The sequence below is a fragment of the Amblyraja radiata genome, chromosome 11 (assembly GCF_010909765.2).
Source record: "Amblyraja radiata isolate CabotCenter1 chromosome 11, sAmbRad1.1.pri, whole genome shotgun sequence".
NCBI lineage: Eukaryota > Metazoa > Chordata > Chondrichthyes > Rajiformes > Rajidae > Amblyraja > Amblyraja radiata.
Window position 1 is genome coordinate 16,272,336 of NC_045966.1, and position 23,690 is coordinate 16,296,025.

General features: G+C 40.1%; 1 protein-coding gene across 2 annotated transcripts in view; it reads right to left on the reverse strand.

Moving 5' to 3' along the window:
• Positions 1-11,055, reverse strand: part of LOC116978328 (glutamine--fructose-6-phosphate aminotransferase [isomerizing] 2-like) — a 53,858-nt gene extending 42,803 nt beyond the window's left edge. For both annotated transcript variants that reach the window (XR_004413436.1, XM_033029412.1), the window contains exons 1-2: positions 10,819-11,055; positions 2,851-2,958 (exon numbers count right to left, since the gene is read on the reverse strand). Coding sequence is in view for 1 of the 2 variants with exons in the window: in XM_033029412.1 (XP_032885303.1) it covers positions 2,851-2,958; positions 10,819-10,825 (115 nt within the window). In the remaining variant the exon portion in view is untranslated. The remainder of the gene's footprint in view (positions 1-2,850; positions 2,959-10,818) is intronic.
• Positions 11,056-23,690: the final 12,635 nt, after the last annotated feature.

Consider the following 23,690-nt stretch of genomic DNA (forward strand, 5'->3'; position numbering starts at 1 on the left):
AACCTTCACGTCTTTGGAATACGGGAGGAAACTGAAGCACCCAGAGAAAGCCCATACGGTCATTAGGGAGAATGTACAAACTCTGTATAGATAGCACCCATAGTCAGGATCAAACCTGGGTCTTAGTCACTACAAGGCAGCAACTCTACTGCTGTGCCACTGTACCTCTCTCAGCCTAATTTTTTTAATGCAAACATTTTGTTGCACAAGACACTGGAAGCATCCTCGAGATCTGCATGTGGTTATCCTTGGCCTCTTAATTAGTCCAGAGCTTATTATCACTTGCGGGCATCTGAGCCAGTTTATCACATGCAAGTGCTCAGACACACTGGACAATATAATGTCTGATCCTTTATATTTTCCATTAACTTTTTTGCCACTGTATTGTGCTTGCCAAGGAGGGAGTTTTTTTTTTTTTAAAAGAAGCATTGCTCTTAAGAAAAGTAGAAATTGCATTTTTGCACATGCATTTATACACAAAGTGCCACAGCGTTGCCTTTCACATATTGTGCTTTGTGAATTCTTTTCGGAAATCCAAGCGGGTGTTAGCACCTTAAGCAGCACTTTCATTGTGCCAGAAGAAGTTGAACTCCAATTTAAAAAAAGGATGCAAAGTGCTAAAGTAACCCAGCTGGTCAAGCAGCATCTCTGGAGAACATGGATAGGTGACATTCCAGGATGGGGCTAGGGTTGCCAACTGCCCATATTATCCAGGACATCCCGTGTATTGGCCCAAATTGGTTGGTCCCATACGCGACCGCCCTTGTCCCCTATTTCAAAGGTCAAAGGTCAAAAACTTTATTTGCCATTTGTGCTTACACACATAGGAACTCTTGTGCGGCTATTCAGAGAGTCAAGTTACGTTAAAAATTAAAATTAAAAATTAAAAAATTTGACTGCTACTACAGGTGCTCCTCAACTTACGATGGGTTTATGTTCCGCTAAACCCATCATAAATCGAAAATATCTTAAGTCGAAAATGCATTCAATACACCTAACCTACCATCTCCAGAGTGTTCAGGGTTGGACCGTCAGGTGCTTGTGGGTTTTCATTCGCCGGGTTAGTTTCCCCCCCCTCCCTCTCTCTCGTCCAGTCCTCTGCCTCTGGGAGTGTTTCTAATTTCCACGTTTTAATTATGAAATCTCTTTGGCGTCTCTCAAGCGCCCACCCCACCTCCACTCCCACCTCCTCCCCTGTTCGGTCGGAGCACTCACCATTTCCCTGAGCACCGACACCTCTTAAATCTCCCGAGTGCCAGCCCCCACAGGAGTGAACACATGACAAATTGTCACAGCTCTGAGATTTTATCAACCGGCTGATCAAATCTGTTGCCGTTCGATGTCCATCTCGTCTCCTGCAAGATTCCTCAAAAGTCCCTCCCTCATCACTTGCTCCCACGGAAAGGCTAACACAGTTGTCTTATCTCCCTGCAAAATCCCGCCGTACGCCAGCCTCTTCTTCGGTCCTGAAGCTCGCCTCTTCTGTATTCACTGCACATTTTCTCTCTCTCTCTCTCTCTTTCTGCCTCTCTCTCTCTCTCCAGCCTCAACTCAGATACCTTGCATACACAACAGCTGACTCAATCAACCTTACATCAAGATAAATAGGAGAGAAAGTTCACAGGCTAGCGTTAGATATTAACAAGCCTGCTCAGGCGAGCGAGTGCGTCTGCTCAACAGAGCAGGCGTAAATCTAAATATACCACGGGAAAGCAATTTTAATTCAACAGTAAAGCATTACCATTTAAATTATCAACACTGCCACAAGGCCAGGCTAGTGAAATATGGTTTCTACTGATTGAGTATCGCTTTTGCACCATTGTAAAGTTGAAATATCGTAAGTCGAAGCATCGCAAGTTGAGGAGCATCTGAACTCTGTAATCACCAGAGGGCACGCTTACAGACAGATCCTAGATCTGATACAATAGCGTGCGTGCGCTGTGATTCACCTGTCATCCAATCACAGGCCCCCTTATGCGCATCAGTTGTACGTAGGGTTGCCAAATGTCCCATATTAGCCGGGCACGCCACCTTTTGTCCCTTATTTGGGAGTGAGAATGTTGGCAACGCTATTTGTGGGGGTAGGGGTAGGGGGACTAGAAGAGCTCGAATCCAGCTGGAACAGCTGCAGATACAATTTCTAGGTAAGGTTTTTGTTAAATTAATTGTACTTAACATTTGATTATTTTAAGATGTTTTTTCATTGGCTACTAATATCTTGAATGTTTGGATATCTGGATCATTCAGGAGCATTAAATAATCAGGTTTTGTAAACAATTAAAATAAGAATTTTATGAAATAATTTACTTTCCCCTTAGTCTCCTAAATGTTTATACTCTAATTCTTATTGAAATCAATGAGGTATTGGATCTTGTTAGGTTTAACTTCATAAGATAACCCATTTAAAAATGCTGGGAACCATGACCAAGGCCAGACTCGCCAATGGACTCCGATTTCATTTACTTCTGTTTCAAAAGCTGAATGCTGCTAATAAAATGATCTAATCCATGATCCAGGACTCCACAAAAACTGTTTGATGTTCAACGTGACACATTTCACTGGAAACCCAGTTACCACTTTTTCTACATTGAGAAATCTGTTGTGTATTTAATGTAAGATAGACACAAAAAGCTGGAGTAACTCAGCGGGATAGGCAGCATCTCTGGAGAGAAGAAATGGGTGACGTTTCGGATCAAGACTCTTCTTCAGACGTTAGCATTTGCCATTGGCAATCTTTTTTAATGATAATGAATTGAGCACAAAATGTAAGAAAATATTGTTGCGTTCTGCAGCTTATCTCAATGAAAAGAATATACTAAAAACAGTATATACATTTTAAAAATAAATTACCTGCTGAATCATAGCCTCTGTATTCGAGTCTCTGCAAACCTTTAATTAAAGTCTCCAAGATCACCTTCTGTGTTTGAGGGACTCTGTAGTTCAAATATGCAAAGATTCCTGCAAAATGAAATTTTGATAAACAAATTGAGGATTTCACCAAGCAACATTCAATAAAATTAAACAGTTCACGTTATAAGCAAATAGGATTAACTTTTGAAATAGTTTTCAGCTGCACTTGGGCAGGGCAGTGTTCAAACATCCCTCTGAACTTCCACCATGAAACTCGTAAACTGCTTGGAAATAAAAATCTGCGTACTCAATCCAAAACAAAGGATCAGATATCTGGCAGCTAATCATAATTATGTTCCTACAATAACCAAGTAGAAAATAATTTAAAAGTGGTAAACATAAATGGTGACATCAAGGACTAGGCAAGAGTACCAGGAAAGGCGGCCAGCTGCAGGATTAAGGTATTTAGCAATAAGATGATCTACCTGATGTCATTTCTCTACAATGGACGTCAAGGGCAGTGATTTGTTTAACCAGGCCCATCATAAGCAAAGATCTTATAGCAGAGCTCTGCTATAGGATCTTTGATCATAAGCTTCCTGGGCTGAGAGGGCCTATTCTTGTAGTAACCTATCCTGTCCACTGGCCTTTCAGGCATAAATGAAAATGGCATTGCATGTTGTTGGACAACATTTCCATGTTCTAGTGCATCCATGCATTCATATATCAAATGCATGGAGAATCCAAAAGAATCAAATATCTAAAAGGGCCTGTCCCACTGTACGAGCTAATTCAAGAGCTCTCCCGAATTAAAAAAAAAAAAAAACTCGTGGTAAGCACGTAGAATGTACGTAGCGGGTACGTCGGAGCTCGGGACATCTCTTGGCGGTTCATTACGCTAACAGCAGGTACTCGGGAAACGTAGTAAGCTCGTGAAGACTCGTGAAGATTTTTCAACATGTTGAAAAATGTCCACGAGAGCCCCGAGTACCTACGAGCAGCTATTACCGTAATTCTCTGAGTTTGAATTAGGGGAAACTCGGTAGAACTCTTGAATTAGCTCGTACAGTGGGACAGCCCCTTTAATATAAAACACTGCAATATTGAATAGAATTTATATTCCTATGTATCCCCTCAAAATAAAACACTTCATAATTTAATCTCCAGATGAAAACAAAACTGCAGATGTTGGAATTTGGAACAAATCTAGAAATGCTGGAATAGTTCAGCCGGTCACGTCTTCCACTTGCAAACCAAAATATTGACCGGTTTCTCTTTCTGCAGAAGTTGCTTGACTGTCAGAGTTCTTCCAGAATTTCTGTTATGTTTTAGTTATTTTGCATCACCTTTACTAACTATTATCTATTCTGTCGATTCATGGGTGGTTCTAATGTTTGTTTAAGGATTTCAAACTAGCGGGTTTTTCTACATAGTTAAGGATTACAGCCAAAATATCCTCCTCATTCATCCATTAAACGATAAGGCCACAATATGTTTTTAAACCATTTGGTCATCATTATTCAGTTGACACCCCAAGCAGGAATTACTTACGTCAGTTCTGAATAATAACTACTGATAGATTTTTTCCAAGGTACAATTTAGCTTTCACAATATCACTTGGTTTTTGTGGCTACACAATATAAAAGTTAGCACTGACTAATGTCCACGAGAGCCCCGATTAGCTGTTTAAAAAAAAATTTGATCATTGCAATCTCTCATTGCAATGATCAATTTTTTTTTTAAACAGCTAATCGGGGCTCTCGTGGACATTAGTCAGTGCTAACTTTTATATTGTGTAGCCACAAAAACCAAGTGATATTGTGAAATTCCATTAGCATTTGTGACTACAACATCTTAGTTGGAGGAGTTCAAATTGCTTTCACAATGCTTCCTTTATTCTTTGGCTGGCTTAAATTTCATTTCCAAGCGAACCCTCATTTACTGCTGCTGCACATGCAAACCATAAGGCTCACCAGTCACTAGAGACCACTTCTCTGAGACAGAATGTCTCAAAATGAGCTGCCAAAGGTCAGATTAACATTTCCTGGACTGAAGTCAAACAAATCATGCATTCACTATATTGAACTTTTTTCCATGCTGCAGCTGATAGATTCTGGTGGTGACATCTTCATCTTCCAAACAAATAACTGTTCTCCAAAACAACAGCCTTCAAACCTCCTATATCCACAAGTGTCCAAATTTACTGACAATTTACCAGGATGAAAATTAGGCACAAACTTAATTAGGCATATTCAGAAAAAAAAAATTAGGAGTCAACCAAAAATGTATTGCCTGGGAACTCCCCTCCAATATAGTATTGGAGGATACTGTTTACTATATACTGCTATACAGTAGCAGTTTCACATTTTATGCCACTTCTAAAAAAGCAAATGGAACAGGATTTCAAAAGGACATTAGAATTTTATAGTCACCGAGGATGGAATTTCTATGCATAACGGTAGTCTCAACTTGTCCCCACATTTCTTATCATATCCTGTAACACAGTCATCTGCAGATCATCTTTTTTGCCTCTCAGTTGAAAAGTGACCCATAACATTGACAGGAAGTAACAAGCAAAAAATATTTTCATAGAAACATAGAAAATAGGTGCAGGAGTAGGCCATTCGGCCCTTCGAGCCTGCACCGCCATTCAATATGATCATGGCTGATCATCCAACTCAGTATCCTGTACCTGCCTTCTCTCCATACCCCCTGATCCCTTTAGCCACAAGGGCCACATCTAACTCCCCCTTAAATATAGCCAATGAACTGGCCTCAACTACCTTCTGTGGCAGAGAGTTCCTGGAACAAAGAACTGCAGATGCTGGTTTATAAAAAAAAGACACAAAGTGCTCTAGTAACTCAGCGAGTCAGGCAGTGATGTTTGAGGTCTAAAGAACGGTCCCAACCTAAAAAGTCACCTATCCATATTCTCCAGAGATACTGTCTGACCTGCTGATTTACTCCAGCACTTTGTGTCACTGTTTAGTTAAAAATATATTTTCTAGTTAAGTTAAGCAATGTTACATAAACTTAGAGAAAAAAAAAATCCTCAAAAACTAATCAACATTCTATAGATTACAATTATTGTTATTATATTGGAAATCATAAAAATATATTTTAATTAACTTACTGAAGACTATCCATAGTTGCATCAATTAGTAACAAAGTCTTTAGATCCGAATGATTTTAGCTCATATTTTGTTTAACGAATATTCAATTGTCTAAAGACTGTCAGAGAATCTCAGAAAACATTGGGTGTCAGAGGTTATAGGGAGAAGGCAGGAGAATGGAGTTAGGAGGGAGAGATAGATCAGCCATGATTGAATGGCAGAGTAGACTTGATCGGCTGAATGGCCTAATTCCACTCCTATCACATTATCTTATGAAATCATTAATCTGACTAATATTTGATTCATTAGGATAAGTTACATTTTTTTAAATTCCAATTAATTTGTTCAATTTAATGCACAAATAAGATTTTTAAAAAAATACAATTTCTCGATCTCCAGTCATAAGTTAATTTAACCTTTCACAGGACTGGAGACCATACTGCATGACTAACAGTGTCTGACACAAAACAGACATTTTTTTCTCAATTACCAGGCTAAATACTAGGGGAGATTATGTGTTCGGCACGGACTAGAGGGGTCGAGATGGCCTGTTTCCGTGCTGTAATTGTTATATGGTTATAAATTGAGTTTTTTTGTAATGTAACACGGTTCTACAAAAACTAAGATAAGTTCAAATATTCACATTGGTAGCTGCTGACAGTGGTGTCGTTGAGTTATACAGCATGGAAACAGGCCCTCTGTCCCAACGTTCATGATGTCTATCTGAGCTAGTCCCACTTGCCTGTACTTGTCCCTTTCCCCCTCGTGTTCTAGTCAAAAATAACTTGTAAATGTTGTAATTTTATCCACCTCTATCACTTCCTCTGGCAGTTGGTTCCATATGTCCCCCACTCTGTGTGTGAAAAAGTTACCCCTTGGGCACCCTTTAAATCTTTCCCCTCTCATCTTAAATCTGTACCCTCCAGCTATAGATTGCCGTACCCCAGAAAAAGAAAATTGTAACCATTCATCTTATCTACACCCCTCACATCTCTCCAAGGTCACCCCTTAGCCTCCTATCCCCAGGGGGGAAAGTCCCTATCTATTCAGCTTCTCCTTATAACTTAAGCCTTCAGTACTGGTAACATACAGTACTTGTAAATCTTTTCTGCATTCATTCCAGTTTATTGACATCCTCCCCTTCGCTGGGTGATCAGAACTATGCATAATGGTCCAAGTATGGTCTCACCAATGACTTGTACAATTGCAACAATGACATCTCCAGGGCTATAACATTTACTGTACAGGTCCTGCTCTGGTTTGAGTCACAAAAAGGCAACACCTCACACTTGTCAGAATTAAATTCCATCTGTCATTCCTTTACCCAGTTTCAACTTCTTCTAGCACTTAGATTACCTTCTTCACAGTCCACTCTATCAACTGATTTTGATGTAATTTGCAAATGTACTACTCACGTTCATAATATTATCATCAAAACTGTTAATATACTGTAGATGGCAAACAACAACAAACCAAGAAACAATCCCTGTGGCACACCATTGGTCACAGGCCACTAATGCTTTTAATAAAATCTGTAACTATGTAATTAATGTCAAACTACTCTTCAGATGCTGACTGTAATACCCTACCCCCCCCGCCCGCCACCCCATTAAACAAAAGGATATCACAAATCTGGAGAAGAGGGAACATAAAATCATGAAAAATATATAAAAGTACATAAAATCCTGATAATCAATATATCATTGAATAGGTAAACTTGAATAATTTAAACTAGAAGAAAATTATTGAACTATATACCCAGGTTTGCAGATGACACCAAGATGGTAAAGACAATTTAAAATAAATATTAGTAGAAAAAATTAATAGTAAAAGGTGTGGCTGGTTTAACATTTATTTTGTGCTTTTCTTGTAGTAAAGCACCCCAAGCACTTTGCAGGAGTAATTACTGAATTTGATACCAAGTGAAATCAGGACACTGGACGAAATAAATTGTCCAAGGGGTCAAATTATAGTGCTCTTAAAGCCATAGAGTCATAGAGTGATGCAGTGTGGAAACAGGGCTTTCGGCCCACCTTTTAACTAGTCTGCACCTGCCTGCGCTTTGTCTATATCCAAACCTGTCCTATCCATGTACCTGTCCAACTGCTTCTTAAATGATGGGATAATCCCAGCCTCAACTACCTCCTATGGCAGCTTGTTCCATATACCCACCATCCTTTGTGTGCAAATGTTATTCTTTGGATTCCTACTAAATCTTTTCCCCTTCACCTTGAACCTATGTCATCTGATCCTTGATTCCCCTACTTTGGTCAAGAGACTCTGTGCATCTACCCAATCTATTCATCTAATTATTTTGTACACTACTATAAGATCACCCCTAATCCTCCTGCGCTCCAAGGAATAGAGACCCAGCCTATTCAACCTCTCCCTATAGCTCACACCCTCTAGTCCTGGCAACATCCTCGTAAATCTTTTCTGAACCTTTTCAAGCTTGACAATATCTTTCCTATAACATGGTGCCCAGAATTGAACACGATATTCTAAATGTGGTCTCACCAACATCTTATACAACTGCAACATGACCTCCCAACATCTATACTCAATACTCTGACTGGTGAAAACCAATGTGCCAAAAGCCTTTTAAAGGTGAGAGAAACAGAGTGACAAGGGGATTTCAGGATGGAATTGGAGATCTCAGCGGGTTTGCAGGGGTGAAGGAGATTACAGAGAAAGGTTGTGTGGTAGAATATGATGAAGGCATATGAAATTAAAAATGAGAATTTTTAAATTAGAGATTTGCTGAAATGTAGGCATGATGGTCAATTGGGATAAGGCACAAGTTAGTATATGGGCGGTGGTTTTGGATGAGCTCATTTTATGCGCGTGTAATTTTGGTGCATTGATAATGCGACTGAATTTAGTTTAGAGGAAATAAAAGACACGGATTAGAAATTCAGCAACAAAATAACAATAAATTGAATATGTGTAGGAAAGATCTGCAGATGTTGGTTTACACTGAAGATAGACACAAATGCTGGAGTAACTCAGCGGGTCAGGCAGCATCTCGGGAGAAAAGGAACAGATGATGTTTTGAGTCAAAACCCTTCTTCAGACTGATAGGGGAGAAGGAAATTGGAGATATGAAAAGATTCTGCACAAATCACAGCCGGCCTTCCTGCTGGAATCTAGAAAATTATTTTAAAATTGATATAAGACCTAATTAATCGTCTTATGAGGAAGTCGTACACAAGAGCTAGTGGACGTGATTGTTTCAAAAAGGATGTGCGAGTTGAAAATTTCCAAATTAAGATTTATGAAGTATGAGGCAAGGATATGAATTCAAAGTTTGATCGAAGTTTTTAAAATTCTGTTCATTCATGTTCTAACTGAATCGTGAATCAGACATGAGGAGCTAAATGGCCTACTTCTGTTTCAATGTAACTTATTGCACACAGCCATATAATTACCAGACCCTGCAATTTTATTGTTATAGTTAACCTGAATTCTAAATGGTCTCTGAAATGAATAAAAAATGATTGACACAAGTGTGACCAACATGTATGATATTTGTAAATCAAGTTGGCATAGCTGAAAATCAACTTTCAAACAGAAAGAAGATAGACACAAAATGCTGGAGTAACTCAGCGGGACAGGCAGAATCTCTGGAGAGAAGGAATGGGTGACGTTTCGGGTCGAGAGCCTTCTTCAGTCTAAGTTACGCCAGCTTTTTGTGTCTATCTTCGGTTTAAACTAGCATCTGCAGTTTCTTCATACACATTCAAACAGAAAGAAGGCATCATACACCTCATAAACTGAATGCCGAGTCGAAGAGCAATATTAGTCAAGAACAATATTTGTACTCTGCTTCCAGTCGAGATGGTACAAAAATTCTACAGAAAATCTAAGTGTTTACTTTATACAATTGATTTTCCTATTGTTTCAATTAACATGTTTTCAACAAACAAGATCCAAATACACAAAGATACAAAGTGCTGGAGTAAGCCAGCGGCTCAGGCAGCATCCCTAGAGAACACAGATGGATAACATTTCCAGTCGGGACCTTTCTTCAATCTGACTGAAGAAGGGTCCCGACCTGAAACGTCAGGTATCCATATCCTCCAGTGATGCTGCCTGACATGCTGAGTAACTTCAGCACTTTGTGTTTTTTCGTAAACTAACATCTGCAGTTCCTTGATCCTACATCAAAACAGATGTTCAGTTTTCTCAGTTACTTTCACCAACATCTTGCTGTTTACGAGCAAACCAGTCAGCCTACAGTAATATTAAATATATAATTCCATATTTCATAAATAGTGGTCCTATGGGTGTGCATGTTACAATTGTTAAACTGATTTTGTATTATTTAGAAATAATCTAAAGATACTGAGAGAAACTATATCCCGATGAAAGTCCCTCCTTTAACAGTATCTCCCCTATGCAACAGAGGCGGATTTTTGGAAAAGCTTCTTTTCCAAATTTTAAGAAAAGTTAGCCCATCTCTATTCATTTCGAAAGGCTGTCGTCATGTATTTGGGTAGTTTCATTTGTATCAGCAAATTGGGCAGGCTAATATAGATATACCAAACAGATTTCATGGAAACTTGCCTGCTGCAATCCCACCGAGATACGAAACGTACGTGCAAACAAAAACTGCTAGTTATATGAGCAACTACTCAGCAATACTTCGGTAGGAGTTGAGCGTGAACACTACACTCACACTATAAGACAATCAGGATTATTTAAAAGGAAAACGCAACAGGTCAAAGAAGGCGGGGGAGGGGGGGGGGGGGGTTGTTGGGAGAGATGGTTAATGGAGAAACAAGTTTAAAACCACCGTTCATGATGTTTTGTAAAGATCCCCAGCAGTTTAACATTGACTCTTTGCTTTGCTTACCGCACATCGTGTTGGAAGAAACGGCCGGGGCTGGAAGAACTGTCCTTATAGCGATACTGAGCGACTGCGTGACTTTTCCCACGAATACCTCACTTAACTACTTTCTGTCCCTTCTTAAACAACGTGCATCCAGTGCCCTGCTCTGTGATTGGCGCTCTGTTGCCTGACGATAATGTTTTAGGAGCGGTTTCTCAGATCCGGGTGCGGTTGTCACCCTCCAGTTTGACAGGTCGCGGTGCCTGGGGGGAACCGGTGGAGCGCTCCAGTGCGAATTGAAACAAATCATTATAAACTACGTGATGTTGGCAAAAAAAAAAAATGCCTTGTAATAATAAATGTTTGTCAAATCCCAGATTTCAGTTTAATTATAGAACAAGGAAATAAATCATCTAAATTATAATATTTCAACAAAACAGATTCAGTGCACTCGCTACCAGTAATTTTTTTTAAATGCAGTTGGTTATTTTTCGAAAACGTTTTCAAAGTAAGTTTTAAATTTGTATCTGAGTGATTTGTTAATAAGGTTTTGTTTAAGAAGGAACTGCAGATGCTGGAAAATCGAAGGTAGACAAAAATGCTGGAGAAACTCAGCGGGTGAAGCAGCATCTATCTATGGAGAGAAGGAGGGTCTCGACCCGAAACGTCGCCTATTTCATTCGCTCCATAGATGCTGCCTCACCCGCTGAGTTTCTCCAGCATTTTTGTCTACCTGTTTATAAGGTTTTGGTAAGTTTTAAATAACCTCTTGGATTTTTTTTTTTTTGGAAGAAAGACTGAAAGATGACTGGAGATTTAATTTCACATGGAAATACCAGACAAATAAATCATTTCAGCACAACCCCCACATAATTTATTGCAATTTAACTTGCACTCCTTTTCCACCTCTTCAATACCTTCACCTCTGCATTTGCAAATTTCCAAATATCTTTATCCACTTCCCTAATATCTCCCCAAGTATCCTCCATTGACTCCATTTACACCTCACGCAGCCTCGGCTAGGGCCAGCAGTATAATCAAGGGCGAGTCCACTCTGGCCACTCTCTCTCTTCTTCCCTCTCACATCGGGCAAAAGTGTGAAAACGCACATCTCCAGATTCAGGGACAGTTTCTTCCCAGCTGTTATCAGGCAACCGAACAATCCTACAACAACTATGGAGCAGTCCTGAACTACTATCGAACTCATTGGAGACCCTCGGACTATGGTTGAACTTTACAGGCTTTATCTTGCGCTAAATGTTATTCCCTTTATCGTGTATCTGTACACTGTGGATGGCTCGATTATAATCATATATTGTCTTTCCGCTGACTGGTTAGCATGCAACAAAAGCTTTTTACTGTACCTCGGTACACGTGACAATAAATAATCAATAAATCAAGTCGTCAATTTTATTTCTATAGCACATTTAAAAACAACTCTTGTTGACCAAAGTGCTTTACAATAGTGCGGGTACTAACTTGCTACAAACAGTGGTACATAGACCAACAATACATACATAAATACATACAGCGCTCCCTCAGAGGACCTCACGAGAGGCTTGAGAGTAGAAATAAGTTTTAAGCCTAGGCTTAAAAGAGTTGATGGAGGGGGCAGTTCTGGTGGGAAGAGGGATGCGGTTCCATAGTCTAGGTTATAAATAATCCATAGTCTAGGTTATAAATAATGAACAATAAATAAGTGGTTCATGTTCACCATATATGTTCACTTCCTGCACATCACCATTCTCCACAAGGACCTTCTGCATTTTCCTTAAAGCAGAGACCTGTTCCATGTATAACATCATGAGGGGAATAGATACGGTGAATGTAAAGTCTTTTACCCAACATACTGAAATCAAGAGCCAGAGAACACAGCTTCAAGGTGAGACAGGAAACATTTAAACATACCCTGAGGGACAACTTTTCACAAGATGGTGGGTTTATGAAGTGAGCTACCAGAGGAGGTAAATGTCACGGGTGCGATAACAACATTTAAAATATATTTGGACAGGCACAAGGATAGAAAAGGTCTAAAAGGATATGGGCCAAACACAGGTAGATGGGTCCAGCATAGATGTCAAGTCAAGTCAAGTCAAGTGAGTTTATTGTCATGTGTCCCTGTATAGGACAATGAAATTCTTGCTTTGCTTCTTGGTTGGCATGGGCAAGTTGGGATGAAGGGCCTGTTTCCATGCTGAATGACTCTATATCATCGCCTTGTCCACTTGTCAGAACTTGTCCCTAAATTGAACAACTTTTCATTTCACTCCACTCATTTCCTCTGGATAATTGGGAACTGGTGTGGATCCATGGTCAATTTCCATTTTTGTCTATTTTTTTATTTTACTTGTTTTCTGGGTTCTGTGTGTTGCTGGAAAGGACAATATTTACTGCCTGTTCCTAATTGAACTTGAGAAAACGGTGGGGCTGCCTTCTTGAAACACTCTGAGAGTATCTTTTTTGGAAAGTACTCTGTGTGAGGGGAAGAACTGGGAATATATTTCAAATCAGGATGTTACGCCACATCCTCTTCTTGATCGTGGTGGATTTGGGAGATGCTGTCTGAAGAGCCTAGGTGAATAGCTGCAGTACTTTTGATAAGTAGCACACACTACAGACACTATCTGCAGCTGCTACAGCTGTGATGCAGTCTTGTCTCATGGCCTCAGTTCGTGGTCAGTGATCTCAGACATTTTATGTCACTAGGACTAAAATGAATTGGCTGGACACCAATTTCTGTGACGAGGTCTATCAGCTATTCATTATTTCTGGTTGAATGTGGTTGCGAACATTCTTTGTCTGGTATTGCTCAACTCTCCTCCTTCACCTAGGGCAGTGATACATCCGTTTCCTTCTCTTTCCCTGAAATGGAACATTTAACAATTTTGTGTATACGTTATATAATTCAACAACCTTCATTTATCCCATCTTCATCTCTTCCTGCCCCTTTATCTATTTATTTATCTCTATCTCTCAGAAAAGGCAAGCAACTAATATAAAGTGAGTCCCTCTTACATATGTCTTTTCACACTATGTTCTATTTCCTCAGCTTTTCTGTCTCCTTTATGATGCCACCCTCTCCCTCCCTTATACAAATGCCTCTTATTTGTAGAAAGAATAATACATCCAGTTTCATAGAGTCTGAAGAAGGGTCCCGACCCAAAATGTCACCTATCCATGTTCTTCTAAGATGCTGCCTAACCTACTGAGCTACTCTAGCATTCTATGCCTCTTATTTTTAATCATAAACCAATCTCCTAATTTCAATGTATCACCTCCAGCAATTTCTGGCAACTGCAATTTGATACCACCTCTATGTACTTCAACACCTCCCATCTCCCTCTGTTGCACGCAGTTCCCTTGCCCCACCTCCTTTCCTTTACACTGCAAATTCCTGCGTAAGCACAGAAATGCCATACTTGATCTTTTATTATCCCTCCACTGTCCACAACCCTGGAATCAGTCGAAGTTTCCAGCTCATCTGATTGTGGATAGTTCCTTCAAGCTCAACGGGGTGGGGTGTTTTGACTCAGCAGTTAGAATGGAGTGATTCATTAAAGTTAGTTTTCTTTGAAATTAATTAATGCTTCTCCAAATGCATCATGCAGGATTATGTGCTGTATGCGACGGCTGATGGGGTGTGCTGCAGAGCGGAGCAGCTCCACTGTTGTTCCCCCTCCCCCCAGTCGCAACAGGAACAGAGTCCCCCTAGTCCTCACCTTTCACCCCATTATCCGTCGCATACAGCACATAATCCTCCGGCATTTTCACCACCTCCAACGGGATCCCAACACTAGCCTATTTTTCCCATCTCCACCCCTTTCCACTTTCCACAGAGACTGTTTCCTGAACTACCCTCCGCAACTTCCTGATTAACGATACGATAGAACTTTATTTATCCCAGGAGGGAAATTGATCTGCCAACAGTCATACAACACAAAGTACATGAAACATGAAATTAAAGTGACGAGTGGAAAGGATTGGGGATGGGGGGTGGGGGGGCTGGGGGGGGGGGGGGGGGGGAGGAGGAGGAGTCAGTCTACCCCGTGGCAGAAGGGGAGGAGTTGTACAGTTTGTTAGCCACAGGGAAGAAGGATCTCCTGTGGAGTTCTGTACTGCATCTTGGTGGAACCAGTCTGTTGCTGAAGGTACAAAATTCTTAAGGGGTTGGACAGGCTAGATGCAGGAAGATTGTTCCCGATGTTGGGGAAGTCCAGAACAAGGGGTCACAGTTTAAGGATAAAGGGGAAATCTTTTAAGACCGAGATGAGGAAAACATTTTTCACACAGAGAGTGGTGAATCTCTGGAATTCTCTGCCACAGAAGGTAGTTGAGGCCAGTTCATTGGCTATATTTAAGAGGGAGTTAGATGTGGCCCTTGTGGCTAAAGGGATCAGGGGGTATGGAGAGAAGGCAGGTACAGGATACTGAGTTGGATGATCAGCCATGATCATATTGAATGGCGGTGCAGGCTCGAAGGGCCGAATGGCCTACTCCTGCACCTATTTTCTATGTTTCTATGTACTCCTCTGGTTGACCAGTGTGTCATGGAGGGGGTCAGCCGCAGTTTGAGGAGCATCCTCCCCTCCAAGACCACCTCCCATGATTGCAACTCCACCTCCAGGACAGAGCCGGCCTTCTTGATGAGTTTATTAATCCTATTGGTGACCACGGCCTTCACCCTGCTGCCCTGGCATCTTACTGCAGACGTTGAAGGAGTGGAACCCTCTCAAAAAGTTCAGCCGGCTCTGTCCCTTCTTGTACAGGACCTCAGCATTCCTCTCCTCCTAAAGTCCACCACTAACTCCTTAGTCATGTTGGTGTTGCGATGCAGGTGATTCAGCCCACGCCACTCAACAAAGTCATTGACTACACCTCTGTATTCAGCTTCCCTCCCCTCACTGATGCAGCCCACAATTGCAGAGTCGTCTGAAAACTTCTGCAGGTGGCAGGAGATAGAGTTATATCTGAAGTCCGAAGTGTAGATGGTGAACAGGAAGGGAGAGAGGACCGTGCCCTGTGGGGCCCCTGTGTTGCTCACTACCATGTCCGAGACACAGTTCTGTAGCCTGACATATTGTCATCTCGTCTGCCAGTCAGGTAGTTGGTGATCCAGGACACCAATGGAGCATCCGCCCGCATCTTCATCAGTTTGCTCCCTTTCTTTATTAAATCAAATATAATTATTCAAATATTAAAATAATATATACACTACAGTAAAAATCAAAACAGAACCCACCACCATAATACATGACAAACGATCAACTATTATACAACTATCTTCCACTCCTTGTCAAGGATGCATTCAACCCCCCTGCGGTGCCCAACAGTCCCGGAAACCAGGCACATCCGTCTCTCATCCTTGCCATCTCATTGAACCTCTTCTATCATTACTGCCATATCTTTTCTGCCATTACAGATAAGGACATACTGTATCTGTTCACTTTCTTCTTTCTCTCAAATATCAAAGACGGTCATTTAAGCAGGGATTTAGTAACCAGAGTTCCGAATATATGGAAAGGGAGGGAACCATTAAACAAACTTATTCTTTACTGGGTGTCAAGTGGGTAATCTTAGAATTAAAGACATTTTTATCACACAGTGGCCTTTTGAGTCCATGCCATTCTCCTGCTTCTTTTCCCCTTTTCTTGCTCTAAAGACCTGTAAATTATTTCCCTCATTTGTTCCCGATTCCTTATCAACATTGTGCATGGACTATGTTTCCACCACTGTTACAGATAATAAGTTCCGTATCTTAACCATTCTCTGCTTTAAAGGATTTTGCTGCACATTCTCTTTGTGTCTTTTGACTTCACAACTGAGTTCAATGATAGACCTTTACAGTTCTGTCAAACCTGTCAATCTACTTTGCTCTAAGAATGACAATAGGCAACCTTTTTAACAGAAATCACCCTCTAACTATCGTTATATATCCTTTCTGCATCCTCACTATTTCTGATTTAAGATATTTGAAAGAACTATTCGGGGATTATATGTTTTGATTGTTATTTCAAAAGAAAAACTGAAACGACACTTAAGCTAATAAAATGTCAGTCTCAGCAATAACAAATGAAAATGTTGCTGTTTATTTATCAGAAACAAGTTGAAAGTTTCCTGAAATCCAAGAAAAAACTGAGGATTCAGGGACTGATTCTTTGAGAAACATCAGTTTGTTGTGCCTACAGAAGCACCCCTCTTTTGCCATTCAGGTGTTGCACATCAAAGCACAACCCTTTAATCACAAACACAAACACGAAACATCTGGTCATAGCTCTACAATAAAGACTTTGTTTTCTTGTGGTGACTTGTGCGTAACATATGTCATTCCTGTTATCATAACACTGCCACAAAGTGAAGTAAATTGCCAGTTAAAAAAACGTACCTCATTCAACTCCAGACTGTGATTCCGATCCCTTATACTCACCTTCAAAGATTGCCTATTTCCGCCTTTGCAATATTATTCACTTTGCCTCACCCTGTCTGCTGCAGCATACTCAAGAAAATGGGAGCAGGAGTAGGCCTCAAGCCTGCCCTGTCAATCAATATGATCCTGGCCTCAACTTGCCTCAAGTCCCGCTCCCCCGAACCCTCAATTCATAATTGGCAGATGAGTTTTCTCAATGAGCATGACTCCTAAAACGATCAATTTTGATTCTCCTCTGGTCAGCTTCCAACCTCTATGAACTCCCAAATTGCCCTTCAGAAGATGGTGTGATTCTTTTTTGAACAGCTGAAGTGCTGCGGGTGAAGGTACTATACTACAGTGTTGTGAGGAGTTCCAGGATTTAGGCTCAGCAACTAAGAAGGACAAGTAATATATTTCCAGACCTAGGTGGAGGTAGTCTTCAACAGAGCAAAACCTAGGAGGGTGTTCCCTCACGCCTTGCCCGTCTTAGTGGCAGTGGATTTGGAAGGTGCTATTGGAGAAGCTTGGGTGGGTAACTGCAGGGCAATTTGTAGATGGAATGCATTGCAGCCGCTCTGTGCCAGGGAGAAGAAGATTACTATTTAGGGTGGTTAATGGATTGAGCTGTGGATATTGTCACGTTTCTTGAGTATTGTTTGAGCTGTATTAATGCAGACAAGCGGAATATATCCCATCACATTCTCAATTTATGTCTTGCAGATGATAGAATGACCTTGGGGTTAGGTTTCAGAGAGTCACTCACTGCAGGATACCCAGTCTCTGACCTGCTTTGGTCGCCACTTTATTTATGTGGTCCAGTTGAGTTTCCAGTCAGTTATGACTTTACGATGTTGTTAGATATGGTAATACCTTTGAATGCCAAGAGTACCTGGTTAGAATTTCACTTGTAGAATAAGTCAATGCCTGGCACTACATTACATGACTGCTATTTGCCACATATCTGCCTGAATGCTGTCTTGGTCTCATTACATGTAGACATTCACTGCTGCATTTGCTGAGCAGCTGTGAATTGAATTACTTGTTGTCAATATTTCCACTTCTGACTTTATGATATAAAGAAGGTTATTCTTCTCTTCCTGCTTACTGTTTAATGTTCCACCACCGGTCACAACCAGATATGGTAGAACTGCACATCCTTGATCAGATCTATTGAGAGTCTCTTCTGTTTAGCACAATCCCAGCATCACATGTCACAACAAATCATAACGCAAGGACTGCATTATAATCACCTCTATCAATCCTATCATGAACAGGTGGCCAGTTAGCAAGGATAGAGTTATGTGGGTTCATTCCTCACATTCAGTGGGTCTGTTCTGTAGGTGGGAAGGACATACCCGTGGATTATGATGGATAACTTTGCAGATTGCGTTTAAGGTAAGATTCTGTAACATGAATTATTTTGGGCTGATTTTGACTGATTCGTGGGAGAGTTTAGACACCAGTCCCTATGTTTGTGAAGAAACTTCACAAGGTTGACTGAGCTAGGAGTGACTTTGCTGCAGTGGCGGACTGGCCAGGGTGTCAGCTTGCCCGATGGCAAGTGGGCCCCTGATGAAATGGGCCCCCTATATCAACTGGGCCCCTGATGAAGTGGGCCCCCTATATCAAGTGGGCCCCTGATGAAGTGGGCCCCCTTTGTCTCCTGACAACCAATATTTTTAGACCCAGTCCGCCACTGCTTTGCTGTGTCCAACTTCAATGCTTCAGCTGATGTCAGGTGATCATTTAAGAATCACATTGTGGAACTGCAGTTACATATTTGCACAGACCAGGTAATGATGGCATATTTCCTAACCTAATACATGAGTGGCCAGATGTATTTATCACAACAACTTGGTGGTATTTTCAATCATGATTGCCGCCATTGATTATTTTTCAAAAATTCCAGAGTACTAACTGAATTAAAATTCCGTAGCTGCCACAGTTGTATCTGTATTCTGGTCTCAAGATTGTTTATTCAGGGATTTGAATTATCTGTCCTGTAACTTATTGCTGCACCACTACTGTTCTACATGGAATCCAGATAGCTAGAAATATAAATGTAAATAGTAAGAGTTTCTGTAGATACATAGACTCACAGAATACTAATGCACAGGAGGAGGATATTTGGCCCATTGTCTCTGTGCCGGCTATCTATCAGAGCAAGTTATTAGATTCACTACCATACCCTGTCTCTGTCTCTTTGCAAACTTTTCTCCCAGCTAAGGTCACAACAGAACCGGTTCTAATGAAGTGTATCATCAGTTCAGTGTTCATTCCTTTTTTTTTTTAAATACCTTTTACCTTTAGTCCTCCACCACTCCACCAACAGAAGCAGATTACCACCCACCAGACTCATTAACATTTGAAATACTTCTATCAGATCTCTTGTCAGATTTCTCCCTAGACAAATATTTGCATCCTCTTTAATCTGTTTTTGTCATTGTAATCCATCGTCCCAGAAACCATTCTTATAAATCTTAAAAAATAAAAGTGAACAAAGTGAGCAAATGTCCTTTGCAAGGTAACTCTGGTGAATTAATAGTGGAAAATACAGAAATGGCAGGCAAATTAAATATGTTGCACCAGTCTTCGCTATAGGGGATGCATACTACATCTCAGTAATCCTTGTAAATTTGGGTATTTGAAGGGATGGAAGAATCAGGAAAATCACAATTCCTAAGGCTCAGGTAGTAAGCAAATTGTTGGAGCAACAGGCTGATAATGGACTGCATCCAGACGGATACATTCCTACACTCTTGATAGAGGCGATGATGACAAAACATACTTAATCTGGTTTTGGTGGTGCCAGACAAGCAGATTTTCTGGTCTGTTAAATGTGTTCCAATTAACACACTTAAACACATTTAAATCACTTGTTTTTACGCATTAAAGGACAGTAGATTAAATTAAATTAAATTTCTTTATTTATATAGCACATTTTTAGTCAACTTGCATTGACCCCAAAGTGCTTCACATAATTAGATCCACACACACAGGCAAAGGTGGGTGAAGTGTCTTGCCCAAGGACACAACGACAGTATGCACTCCAAGCGGGATTCGAACCAGCTACCTTCCGGTTGCCAGCCGAACACTTAGCCCATTGTGCCATCTGTCGTAACATTTTGTTCAGTGCACATCCATCTCTCAACCTTACCATCCCATCTAACATTTTCTGTCATTACAGATAAAGGCATATTGGTTCACTTTCTTTTTCCTCCCAAATATTAAAGGGGGACATTTAAGCAGGGATTTGGTAACCATAGTTTTGAATATAAGGAGAAGGAGGGAACCATTTAACAGCATGAATTCTTTACCGATTGTGTCAAGTGAGTGAATTTGGAAATAAAGAAATTGTTATAGCATTGGAAGGACATTCAACTCTTTGAGTCCATGCTCTTTCCCTGCTTCTTTCCTCCTGTTCTTTCTCCAAAGATGTATATTATTCCCTCATTTCCATTTCTGATTCTTTTTTGAAAGTCTGTTTCCACCACTGTTACAGATAGTTTTTTTAAATTTCAAAATAGACTTTATTCAGGTAATAAATATATGCAATACATGAACCGTGCGAAAAATTCATCCGCATTTTCAGAGGCTATACAAATTGTTCAATACAGTCTATATACATTGCTCAAATTTCACGAATCTGTCCCCCACCCTTGCCACTCATGTGGCCCACTGGCGTGGGATACCTTCCCTTACTTTGAGGGGTGTCTCCACCACACCGTGCCCCCCATGTCCAACAGCGGAAGGACCCTACCACTATTACAGATAGTGAGTTCCTGATCTTAACCATTCCCTGCTTTAAAAGATTTTGCTGCACATTCTCTTTGTGTCTTTTGCCCATCACTTTGCAACTGTTCAATAATACTCTTCAGTTGGGACAAACCTGTCAATCTACTTTGCTCTAAGAAAAATAACAATAGACACTGCAGTCTAACCTTTTAGCAGAAATCACCCGCTAACTTATATATCCTTTCTGCATCCTCCCTATTTCTGATTTAAGATACTTAAAAGAGCTTTTCATGGATTATGTGTTTTTATCATTTTTTTTTAAACTTAAATAACAAAAAAAAATGGTGTATGTTATTTATCAGATACGAGTTGAAACAGTTTCCTGAAATCCTAGAAAAACCTGAGGATTGAGGTTATGAGAAATACCAGTTAGATGGGCATACTGAAGCACCCCTTTTTTGCCATTCAGGTCTTGTGCAAACGTCACCATAGGGGATGCATATAACATGTCAGTACTACGTGAATTGGAAATTTAAAGGGATGGAGGAATCAGGAAAATCACAATTACTAGGGCTCGGGTAGTAAGCAATTGTTGGAGTGACAGGCTGACAATTGACTACATCCAGATAGATACATACCGACGCTCTTAAAATAGGTGACTGCTAGAAAACACACTTAATATGGTTTTGGTGGTGCCAGACCAACAGATTTTCAGGACTGTTAAATATGTTCCAATTAACGCACCTAAACACATTTAAATCACCTGTTTTTACATGTTGCAGGATAGTAGATTTTTTTTTTCAATGGACCCAGTGAATTTAAAGGGAGAGTGGGAAACAGAGACCAAGTAGGTTTACAGGGAGCCGGGTAAATGGAGCTTAGTAAGTTTAAAAGGCTTGTGGGAAACGCAGCTCTGTCAGCTGGATGTGGGAGCATTGGAATATCTGAAAAAATGGATACCAGATACCAGAAAAATGGATACCAGAGTTTTAATGTAATGAGATAGTTGATGGGTTAATTCCAATCTTTCAAATTTCACTAGATTTGGGGAAGATTCTCTTAGGAAAAAAAAAAATCCAATGCGACTTCTTTATTCAAAAACAGGAAGATTGAAAATAGGAAAAAATACACCATCTATCTTAGCATCTTCCACTGGGAAATAACTTAGAAGTTATTAAAGATGCTATAGCAGGGTACTAAGAAAAGTCCAACATTATAAGGAAAATCAATATAGTTTCATGAAGGGGAAATTATACTTCATTAATTTATTTAAGGTCTTTGAAGAAGTAACATGTGTTGCAGATAAAGGCAGACCTGTGGATGCACTGTATTAAGATTTCTAGAAGGCATTTGATAAGCTATTGCGAAAATTTAAAGTTCATTATGTAGGAAGTAAGACTTTGGTATGTCTGCAAGATTGGATGCCTGACAGGAAAATAACCTGAAATAAATGGGAATTTTTTTTGGTGGCCGGACATAATGCAAAGTATGCCAATTGTTCCTAGGCCTCAACTTTTTACAATTTATATAACTGTATGTAGGCAATGAATGTATGGTTGCTAAATTTGCTGATGACACAGAGTTGGGTAGAAAAGTAAGTTATGAGAAGACATATACTACAAGCTGATGTAGATAGGACTAATGAAAGGGCAAAGATCTAACAAAGAGAGCATTAGTGAAACAATCCAAAATTACCAATTTTGGCAGTAAAATTAATATTACATTTTATTTAAATGTTAAGAGATCGTTAAGTACTGAGATGTAGAGGATCTGGGTTTCCTAATACACATTTGTAGAAAACTGCCACGCAGATACTAAAGTGAATCAGAAAGTGAACAAAATGTTCTTGTTTATTGCTGAAGAAATTTAAATGAAAGTAAGGTGATAAAGGGGATTTATGAAAGTACATTTGAAATGATGTGAGTAGTATTAGTTTTCTTATTTAAAGATGGATCTAAATGTGCAGGAAGCTGCTCAGAGAAGGTGACCTAGACTGACACATGGAATGGGTGGGTATTCTTGCAAGGAACCATTGGATAGGCTAAGTTTGTGTACATAAGGTTAAGAAAGATTACTTAGTTTAAGCATATCAGATCCTAAGAGGAGTAAATTTGCAGAGGATGTTTCCTCTTGTGAGTGAATCTGAAAACTAGGGTTCATTGACTGTAAGGTATTTCCCATTTAAAACAGAGATGAGGTGGAGGGTTTTTTCTCCCGAGATGTCCTTAGTCTTTTGAGCCCTCTTCCTTGAAGGATGGTGGAAGAAGAGTCTTCAATATTTTTGAGATGTCTTGATAAGTAACTAGATGAAAGTTAATTGGTGGTAAGCAAGAGTGCAGAATTGAGGTTACAATTAGATTTGACATTTTCTTACTGATGCCGAGTATCCTTCTACTGTTTCTCACCCTTTGTACTTTCAATAGAAAAACAATTGGGGACATAGGCACTGAACAAAGACAGAGAACTAAGAACAGAGAATCATGTTCAGGGTCAGAGAATTAGAGAAAAGACCATTAAACTATACACAAAGGGACTCAGAAAAAGCAATTACCTGAAAATTCTGCCAGAAGAGCCTCAATCACATTTTCTTCCTCCCAGTCTGTGAACAACATTGACGGCTTGCCGCCTTGAGTGTTGATCTGCATGCTTGACTTCTGCCGTTTTCAACTCCACTGTTTCCTCGCTACAACTAACAGGCTCAGGCGATATTTCTTTCTCATGAAGAAATAAACCTTTTATTAAATTCCTGTCCTTC